General features: G+C 46.3%; 1 protein-coding gene across 1 annotated transcript; it reads right to left on the bottom strand.

The window, feature by feature from the left end:
• Window positions 1-329: 329 nt before the first annotated feature.
• Window positions 330-1,925, bottom strand: LOC146174801 (solute carrier family 22 member 7-like). Its single transcript, XM_084585454.1, has 2 exons — window positions 1,062-1,925; window positions 330-464 (listed from the first exon to the last, which is right to left on the bottom strand). Exons 1-2 carry the CDS (start codon window positions 1,923-1,925, stop codon window positions 330-332), a joined length of 999 nt encoding a protein of 332 aa, XP_084441580.1.
• Window positions 1,926-10,537: the final 8,612 nt, after the last annotated feature.

Raw genomic sequence — 10,537 nt, 5'->3', positions numbered from 1 at the left:
GCTGTGCGATGTCAGTGAACGTTAAAGAACCCCAGGTCGTCGAAATTTCTGGATTCCTTCACTACGGCGTCCCTCATAGCCTGAGTCACTTTGGGACGTTAAACCCCAAAAGCAAACCATATTGGAAGCCAACTTAATAGCAACACAAAAAAAGATGCATTGCATCCAATATCCAATGTTTGCCCTTGATACAAGTGCCACATGACGGCATAGAAATTGTGTAAACATTCGACAGATAGAATAAATTACATTCGAATAACGTTATGCTCAGATAGCATAAATTACAGTGATGAGACTGAAAACCCACTTGCGTCACAAATCATAACACTCTAATTGAGTCTGCTGTCCACAGGTTTCGGCTCGATGCTTTGGTACCTCGATGACTGACCACTGCCACGAGGCTTGCTGGTTCGTTTCTTCTTCACATTCCGCCAGTTCAGCGTCTGCTTCATGAAGTCCACACTCTGAATGGAACCCGCAGCAAATAAAGGACTGGCTAAAGTTGGTTTCTCCGACGGCTGCTGTGAAAAGAGCTGGGCATGGAGCATCATAAAGAGCGTGGTCCCAGCTAGGGCGAAAAGCACATCGCCACGCCCAATGTCTTGCCGCACGGACAGCACTATGGCACACACCCCTCCCAAGCGGCCTAAACCGAAGAGCCAGCAACTCGCCCCGCAACGCACACGCGTCGGCACCATTTCCAAGACGTTGGCGAATATGAGGACTTTGACCGCGAACGTAAGCGGTTTGGCTAAAAGGAAGAACAATGTAGTTACGTAAGCGCATCCCAATGCGAAACTCAGGCTTATCACGCAGGAAACGCCACCGAGCGTTCCTACTGCTGCGGCCAGTAGATGTTGCGGTGAGAGTTTTCTGAACGTAGCGTAGAGCAGCGCGCAACTTGCGAGGTTGGTTCCACTTGAGGCCCACTGGAACCAAGCAGTTGTTCCTAATATTACCCTGTCCTCGACGGCCATCAATGCGTATTGTGAGAACGAAGCAGAGAACGATAAGCCGATCATCACGAACGCGCTGCGCTGTACTGCCTTTGCTCTAGTTACGTCTCCTGCTGTGAGCAGCATGCGCAATTCGGTCCTCTGAACCTCTGCCTTGAGCCTTTCCAGCATGCAGTCAGTGTTCGAAACGGGAAAGCGATTTTCTTTGGCGGCAGCGATCATGAGCATTTCGGCTCTGGCCATGTCGTTTACTGCAATGCACCAGCGGGCTGACTCGTGCACTGCGGACACCGCGTACAACGTGAGGACAGTCGGGGACAGCATGAAGATCTGGAGAACTATCCAGTTCAGCCCTCTGAGCAGCCGTGCCACAGCAAGCCATACCTCGGCAATCAGCAAGCCTGCGCACATGGCGGCACACAGGTCCCTGTTCCTGTTCTCGTGCGTGGATGCCTCAAAGAATAGTGCGCAGGCGAGGACGGCGACAGTTGCCACGCAGCCAGAGTTGAGAAACCTTGAAAGGACGTACATGTGGTATGATGTTGCGAAACATCCACCCATCGTGGCCAGCTGCAGCACTGCCATCGCTGTGAGGAGCACGGGCATCCGGCCGAATCGGTCCGCCATCTGCCCGACGGCAGTCATCGCAATCAGCGAGCCGGCTATGTAGAGGCTCTCCGCCATGGCGCGCAACCAGCGTCTGTGGCAGACCAAGTCCCACTGACTTACGATGGTCCTCTTGCTGTACTCCGGGTCGTAGTCCCAATCATCGCAGTCAACAATCAGCGTGTCGTTAGGGTGACCCGGGTGTTTGTAGGCGCTGCATCGACTGAAGCGACCGTCCGCCTCTAGAGGGATTGCCGAGTTCCTCCAGGAGGCCGCAGGCACCTTCATTTCACCCTGCGGCTGCTTGCACCAGTGGTCGACGTCACCAGAGATGAGACTGAAGGCGAGGGTGTGGCACTGCATTGCGCACACGGAGAATATAACGAGATTGAAGAACCAGCGCTGAAAATGACCATGGCCGAACACATCACTGCAGTCATAGCAGTCGCTCGTCACTAAGTCTACTCGACTGAGCCTGCGTCTGGACAGCAGAAGCATCTTATTCGTTAATACGAGAGGTATTTGTCGCTGCTAAGCTGAACCACGGTCTTCTTCTTCTTCACGAAGGGGTATTGGCCAGGGTTCAGTGTGGACTGCCAAATGTCCTACACAAACTGAATTAGTGCAATAAAGTAATTGTGAACTAAACAAAAACTTAAGATTTAAGATCACAAAATTGATTGAAAGAAAAAATACGAAGCAAAAATTTGGAAGTTTGTAAATTTGGAATACAATTAGCAAGACAATCTGTCCGTAGCTGTAATGTTATGTTAGTACTGACAAATTTGAGGCAACGCAAATCCTTTCGCACTCGCACCGAAGGAGATAGAAGCGGGACCGACAACTTAAATCCCAAGCGTGCAATTGGAGTTCCTAAATGCACCCCCCTCTGATGTGAAAATCTTCGGCAAGCGAGAAGGAAGTGATCAATATTTTCAATCTTACCGCAAGCCTCACAAAGGTTTGTGGGGCTGATCACGCATCTACATAAATAAATATTTAGGCGAGGAATCCTGCATCTCATGAGAGTCATCGTTACCTCACACTGCCGTGATTTACATGAACGAACTTTCCATGATTATGTGAGATGGTGGTATTCGGCTGTAGATAGTAAGGTTTCATTGCACGAATCGGCTAGGTATTGATAACGCTGAAAACAGGACATTCCAAAAATGGTGATATTAGGTATGGTACATGAAACGGATGCATCAAGAGCTGATTTAGCCAGGAAATCTGCCTCTTCGTTCTGGAAAATACCGCAGTGACCGGGGACCCAGACGAAGCGTAGTTCTTTCACCCACCCCGGTATGAAATACTTTAGTGAGCGGCTCAAAAGAGCATCACGTGCTGACTCCAGTGACAGCAAAACAGAAAGAAAGTCTGATAGAAAAATTATTTTTGATTGACTGCAGGAAACGTTTAGTAGTGCTAGCCCAATTGCCATAAACTCTGATAAAAATATCGGCGTGTAATCCGGGACACGCATCGAAAAACTCCAGGAAAGAGACTCTGAAAAAAATTCCAATCGCTGCTTTCTGCGCAGTCACAGACGCATCAGTGGCAATTACAGTGTGATCAGGGAACTTTTCAAGGTGATCACATAGGAGACTGGATATTAGACTTGAAGTAAGTGCTTCACATTAGATGGAAATATAGAATCATAATTTACATCCACAAAGGACGTTGAGCAACCAATAGGACATATAGAACCGAGGTCCACACCAATGTTTGCTAAAATGCTCTGCGTGAAAACAACTTGGGGCATGCAGACCCTTGGCCACTGGTGAGCGAGAATGAGGGCGGGGTTTGACACAAAAATAGGTATAGCCATATCTGGAGTAGCCTCAAATGATCGCAAGAATAATCTAACAGAAGGCGGAAACGGGAGTTAAGGTCCGAAATGCGGGCCTCCAAGTACAGAACAGTGGTAGAGATTGACTGTGGAAGCCCGAGGCAGAGGCGCAGCGCCCGTCTGCCTAAAAGCAGCAAAGGATGCAGCTTATATTTTGGACACCCAGAAAAAAGAATGGAGCCAAATTCCAGAATCGGTCTCACATAGGCTTTGTACAAAAGTAGAAGAGTGTCTCGACGCATACCAAATTTTTTATTACTTATCCGTATGAGCCTACCAAGGGCACGCTCACCTTTCTGAACATTAGACTTGATGTGAGGCCTCCAGTCCATACTAGCATCATATGTAATGCCTAAATACCGCACAGATTCCACTTGAGGTATGACATCTGAGCGGTAGTTTAACGAAACATATAAGGGGGTTTTTGCTTTAAAAACAAGCACAGTACGTTTGGACACATTTAAAACCAATTTAATTTTGTCCAACCAGACCTCAAGTGCATTTAGGTGAGCCTGTAGTGAACGATAGAGGTCATGAATATCTTTTGCAGAGGCGAAGAATGCTAAGTCTTCTGCATATACATATACAGTGACATCAGGATGAACCGGAATATCGCACATTAATATATTAAAAAGGAGTGGTGAGAGTACAGAGCCCTGGGGCACCCTTCTTGTCTGTGCATAGGTACTGAGATTAATGAGCCATCAGTGCAAAAGAATTCTCGTCCTTTCAAAAATTTTCTGATCCAAGCATAAATGTAGAACGAAGGACGTAATAATGACCACTTGTTTAGTAGAATGGAATGTGCAGTGCTGTCATAGGCGTTAGCTATATCGAGCATCACTAACGCTGATACCTCCTTGCTGCACATTGCAAGGTGAATCCTGCTTTATAAATCTACTAGTACAGACCATATTGAGCATCCATTGCGGAAACCAACCTGGGCAGAACTCAAAGCATTAACTTCTGAAATATGCGTTGAGAGGCGGCCATGCACAATTCTTTCTATTAATTTTACTAGATTCGAAGTCAACACTATCGACCGAATGTTTTCAACATGAAATTCTTTACCAGGGTCTTTCAAGAGCAATATAATTTTCGCCACTTTCCAGACGTGCGGCAGGCATGCAGATTCTAATGATTCGTTGACCAGATCCAGGAGATACTGAGTGAATTCATTTGCTAAAATTTTGAGAACACCTACCGTAACCCCGTCCCAACCTGGAGCCGAGTTTTGCATGGAAAAAAATCACAGATAGAAGTTCTGACCTTTCAACCTCAACATAGTGTGAGCAGAAAATGGGAGCATGCAAGGAAACTCTGCAGTGCTCCTGGAAACGTAATGCGTGCCCTTGTACAATTGGTTCCAACTCATCCTTTGCCTCCTGTGGAGACAACACTATTGAACTTAATGACTGAGAAATGTGTGAGTTCCTATTTCGTTCCATGAAACCATACAAAGCCTTCCTGTGCTTAGGGTTTGACAAATAAGTATTTAAATTTTTATTGTACTCGTCCTTTGCCTACGCTATGGCTCTTTTAAATGACGCCGAACAAAATTTGTAGTTTACCCAGTTTACTGGGCTCTGGTTATAAGAAACTACGGTCTTGACGAAACATGCGGCATTCTTCTTCGCTCTTTTCGTTTTGGCGGTCAAGAGACAGGCGCGTGCCTGCAAGCATCAATTGGTCAAAAATATTAAGAACTTAAAAATCAAGTTCGAATTCTTGTCGATCTCACTACGGCCTAAAAATGCATCTACCTTCAAGTTGTGACAAAAAATGAGTATACTTAAGTTTATTTAAAGCGATAACCGCATGAGGCCATTTTCCTTAGCGAGTCGTCGCGCGACGACTCCATCGCGTATCGTTTCCTCTGGTATTATATATTTGCAGTATACCAGACCCTAGGTCAGAGCCTGAAGCGTCAGTGCGAGCTATCTCTAACAAAAGTCAGGTGTAGGACTATTCTCCCTAATTCGGAGTGCCCCGCCCCACCTCCCGCCAAACGCGGAGGAGGAAGGGGAATTTGTCTTGCGACGACCTCGGGCAGAAGAGTGAAAAACCTTTGCGAGGGAACGGAAACAGAGAAGCATGACAGAATCGGGTGATTGCGATGGCTGTAACTGCGTTATTAGTTACTTTTCAAAAACATTTTGCGGCCTTGCGTTCTAGGGGCGAAGTCTCACAGTCACCGGGGAAGAAAATATTTTCGGCCGGAGGGTGGACAGTGGGCCTTTAAGAGTGTTGTGCGACAGCTTCCTTGTTGGCGTAGAGGCAGCGTGTCCGGATAGCGACGCAGGGGACGTACATTTTATCCCAGCACTTGAGCGACAAATTCTTCTGTTGTGTTAAATTCGTTGGCTCTGACGTCAAGTCCCCCTCTCCCAATCAGCATCTTCTCGACGCGGCGTCAACGCCACATTTCTCTTCGAAAGAGATCACTAATGCTATTGCGGTAATAATTGTGTCGTGTCTTTCTTTTGACCGCAGTGTAGGTTTCGTTAGCGTTCTTTGTCGCTGTCGTAATCATGGAGGTAAAGAATTAGAGGCACGAAAATAACTGATCATACTCAATGGGCCTGCATTGCCTAATTCGTTGCGGCGCCTCCTGATCCAAGTAGCCCTTAAAAATGCAATAAAACGACGTCAGAGGCAGCACCAAATTTTGGGTTATTACACTTTTAACCTAAATAAGCCCAAATAGGAGACTAAATGGCTGACGTCGCCTTTTATACTCCTTACTTCAATATTATGAAATTCCTTGTAAGAAGTTGAGGACACCACCTTTTTTACTGAGAATTATGAAGTGAAATTGAGTCTTGGATGATTATGCTCCTTCTACAGAAAGGAGTTTATTGCCAGAATGAATACTCCTTGATACCTTAAAGGGTTTGAAAAACTCCTTCTTCAGCGTCTAGGCACTCGGCCGCCGGCTGGCGGCAGCTCACTCTTCACCGAGCTAGCAGGTTACAACGCCATCATCGCTGCTGGCTCGTTTGTCGCATCTGCTTGCGTTTTGTAGCGAGGATCACAGTACGCTAGCCAGCAGCGCATTTCGTCGTGTGTAAACCAGGTCACTAGTGCGCATGCGCGGAAACCAGAGAGGAGCAACAGGTGCGCTGCGCATGACATCAGAGCTCGCCGCCGCCGCGGCCGCGTGCCGACTCCACAGGTCCGCAGAATCACGTGTGCTCACTCAGGCTCACCCAGAAAAATTTGGTCCATCTGCGGGCTCATTCTCACTCAGACTCACAAGGCTCGGACTCACTCACACTCGTGAACTTAAACTCACGCAAGCTGGCGAGTCACTCGGGCCCACTCAGACTCTTAAACTCAAACTCACGCATGATGACGATTCACTCGGGCTCACTCAGACTCCTAACTAATCTGGGCTCACTCACTCATCTCGACTAACTCATTTTTGACTCGCGACTTATCTGCACTCACTCACTTCAACTCAGACTCATCCTGTACTCACTCATTTCAACTCACGACTCATCTGAGCTCACTCATCTCTATTCACTCATTTTTGACTCACGATTCATCTGCGCTCGCTTACTTCGACTCACGACCCATCTGAACTCAGATTCATCTGAACTCAGACTGATCTGGACTCACTCAGTTCAACTCACGACCCATTTAAGCTCACTCATTTGGACTCATCGGGACTCACTCATAAACTCTCGACAAGCAACGAGCGACGGTCCTAAAGCTTGTATATGTAGGCGCAAGGCAGTGCTGAGAAAAACGAGGGAAAAAACAGAAAAAAATGTGTAACATTACAGATTAGACTGTTTTCTTCAGTAATGAATGAATTGAAAGGTTACAGGAAAATGAAAAAATATGGTAGGGATTATCTCTTTTGAGCTGATTATAGTACGAAAGCTTGGTCTTTTTAGCTATAGCACGGGCAAAATTTTTGATTTGGCTATGGCAGCTTTGGTGGTTGCCATCTTGTCAGGCACAGTCAATTAAGATTGGATACCAATTATAAAGGTGATACTTCGAAGGCGGCCTGGGCCAAATTCTGGAAATGGTCATGCCCAACTTATAAGTAACCATAATGCCGAGGATGGCCAATGCAATTAGGAACTGATCGCTTTTCATGTAAATTGGCCAAAATGAAGTTTCGAGGGTTGGTAAACCGTGTGTGACCCAAAACAAAATTTGGAGGTCACCATCGTGTTCGCCGTACTCGAATTATGTTGTCCATTCATTTTGGTCCGAAATCGGCTCAGGTCAATCTACTGGGGTGAAGGGACCAATCTGAGGGTGGACCCGGTTCGCCATAGTCTTGTTCGCCATAGTCATATTAAATTGGACAGATTTTGCCCAAATCAGTCGAGGTCAAATTTCGGTGGTGGGTGGGTAAAATATAAGGCGGCCATGGAGGTCAGCATCCTGGTCTCCGTAGGCGAATCATGTTGGACAGGTTTTGGGCCAAATCGACCGAAGCAAAATTTCAGCTATATCGAAATGCGTTTAAATGACCCACGTACGTAGCCACGCATTTGTGACCTCCTCAAACAGCCCACCCAACTGGAGCAATGGCACACAAAAGGAAACATCGGACAAGATTATTGGTCTGTGGTGGTGAGCCTGTGAATTCTTTCGCAATAAGAAAGAACATTAAAAATGTGGTTACACAATCGTCTCTTCGAACTTAGTCTGATATTATTATTTATACACGGCTAGCCTGGTTCGTTGCATCGCTGTGCACCTAAACCGTGAAATCATTTGCGAGATATTCCGGAGTAAATAAACCGCAAAGAAAGAACTATATAGCCACCGCAATACAACACACTGACGAGAACGAGTGTTCGATTAACCTGTATAGTCGCCATAGTCAAAATAGAAAAAAAAACGAAATTGCTCTACATCATCAGCTCACCAAGAAGCTTATTCATTATTAGAATTACACAGGCAATTCGAGTCCGCTAGGATTTAATTAGCGACCTGTGCCCATTACTCACTCAATCACTTCAGATCATGATTCTTCAACCTCTTAGCAAGGATTCATTTGATTTCATAGGAACTTTCTAGGTCAGACTCGGCAAGACTGAGATCATAATCTGAATGTGAGTCCGGACTCACTCACGACACAGATCATGATCTAAAAGTGAGTCCGGACTCACGACTCTGATCATGATCTGAATGTGAGTCCGGACTCACTCAAACTCAGACCACAATTTGAGCTTGAGTCCGGACCCACGGCTAAGATCACGATCTGTGTGTGAGTCCGGACTCACCCACTAATCAGATCATGATCTGAGTGTGAGTCAGGGCTCATTCACGACTCAGATCATGATCTGAATATGAGTCCGGACTCACTCACGACTCAGATCATAATCTGATTGTGAGTCCGGACTCACTCACGACTCAGATAATGATCTGAGTGTGAGTCTGAGTGAGCCCGAGTGAGTCGACTCATGAGTGATTCCGCCGACCTACGGGCGACTCCACTGCCGACGCAGCAGACGCCCGGACAAAAAGAACATCTTGACAAGCGGAGAAGCCAAGATGCAGAACGCAATAATAATAATAATAATAATAACACTAATAATAATAATAAAGAGCACTGCAGAATCTGCATTGGAGTAATGCGGAACCACGGATGCTGCTGTTGATCGCTTCTAGTTGCTTAATTCACTTTTTGTTTACCAATTTTAGTCTTCGATACTTTCAAATTACGTGCCAATTTTTTCCTTTGCCCTTTTTCGACTCTACTTCCGGTTGCGTGACGTCACATTCTTGACGTAAAATTCACTACGGCACCCCTTTCTTTCAACTTTCACTCCCATCTTCCTCCCTTCCCATACGGCTCGGTTGAGGCGTTCACAGAACAAGTATGACAGATACGTTGCACCTTCCTTTCCTGTGAACCTGTTATACTAATTAATTAACTTCGCCTAATTATTTTTCGATACAACATTACGTCACCCTCTATCGATTGCCACCACTCATTAACCTCTACCACTTCTCAATTACTGTGTGTTACGGCGCTCGACTACTGTTCTCAAGGACGCGGGATCGAATGCCGGCCTCGGCGGCCACTTTTCGATGGAGACGAGAAGCAAGGCGCTGTGCTGTGTGATGTCAGTGCACGTTAAAGAATTCCAGGTGGTTGAAATTTCCGGAGTCCTTTACAACGGCGTCTCTCATAGCCTGAGTCGCTTTGGGACGTTAAACCTCACAAAACAAACCAAACCAACTTCTCAATTACTCACAACTGCTGCGGACACAATTTTGTGGACACATTCCGCGGACAGAAATCTTTGAACATAGAGTAGTAATGTTTAGAAAATAATAATAATAAAGTGGTTCACAGGAAAGTAAAGGCGCAGTGTGTCACACTTGCTCCCTGGGCACCTGAACTGTGCTGTAATGATAGGGAGGAAGGTGGGAGATAAAATGAAAAGAGAAAAACGGAAATGGTAATGGAAGGGTATGGAGCAATTTCGACCACCTGGGGATCTTTAATGTGCACTGTCACCTCCCAGCACACGGGCGTCTCTCCGTTTCGCCTACTTCGAAAGGCAGCCGCTGGCAGAGCGTAAATAGCGGCACATAGCGGCAGCAAAGAGAGGATGGGCGTAGGAAGGCGAAGAGAACGCCGGGGACGCCGAAACATAAAAACGAATGGCTTGCCAAACGGTGATTCCAGACTGCCGAACATAATAGACGGGGTATAACCACCGAGATGAGGCCTATGGAAGAGTTCAGTCAACGGGAACCAACAGAAGAGGGTCTGAAGGCACGTCGTAACGGGATCACTCCATTCGGGTTTCCAAAAGTGCATCTGCTACCAGGAAATTTGAAGCAGACTGTGAACAATCCGTCTGGACACGTGTAGGGTGTGCGAGAGACTGTGGCTCCACACCGGTGAGTAGTCCAATGTATGAGACTTTGGGTATGAAGACTGCTAAATCAAAATACTGTATAGAGAAAATTGATACCGCTGCATGCCACTTCACAGATCATCGGGCAGTCTTTGTCTCTATCAAGCAAAATGAATAAAATATATGTATACCCAATATCTCTAATTGCCAAACATAAATGACCACAACAAGCTCAGCCAGGGAAAGTATGTACCTCTTGCTACGTATATCGTATATTTTTT

The sequence above is a fragment of the Amblyomma maculatum genome, chromosome 11 (assembly GCF_055883805.1).
Source record: "Amblyomma maculatum isolate TAMU_Amacu chromosome 11, ASM5588380v1, whole genome shotgun sequence".
NCBI lineage: Eukaryota > Metazoa > Arthropoda > Arachnida > Ixodida > Ixodidae > Amblyomma > Amblyomma maculatum.
The sequence above is the reverse complement of the archived record's forward strand: the minus strand, read 5'-3'. Positions and strand labels throughout refer to the sequence as shown.

Excerpts from the sequence above, each read along its gene's own strand:
- LOC146174801 (XM_084585454.1), bottom strand. The coding sequence starts at position 1,925 with ATGCAGTGCCACACCCTCGCCTTCAGTCTCATCTCTGGTGACGTCGAC. Across the intron at positions 465-1,061 it reads TGCTGCTCACAGCAGGAGAC|AGTGTGGACTTCATGAAGCA; the intron begins GTAACTAGAGCA and ends GGTTCCATTCAG.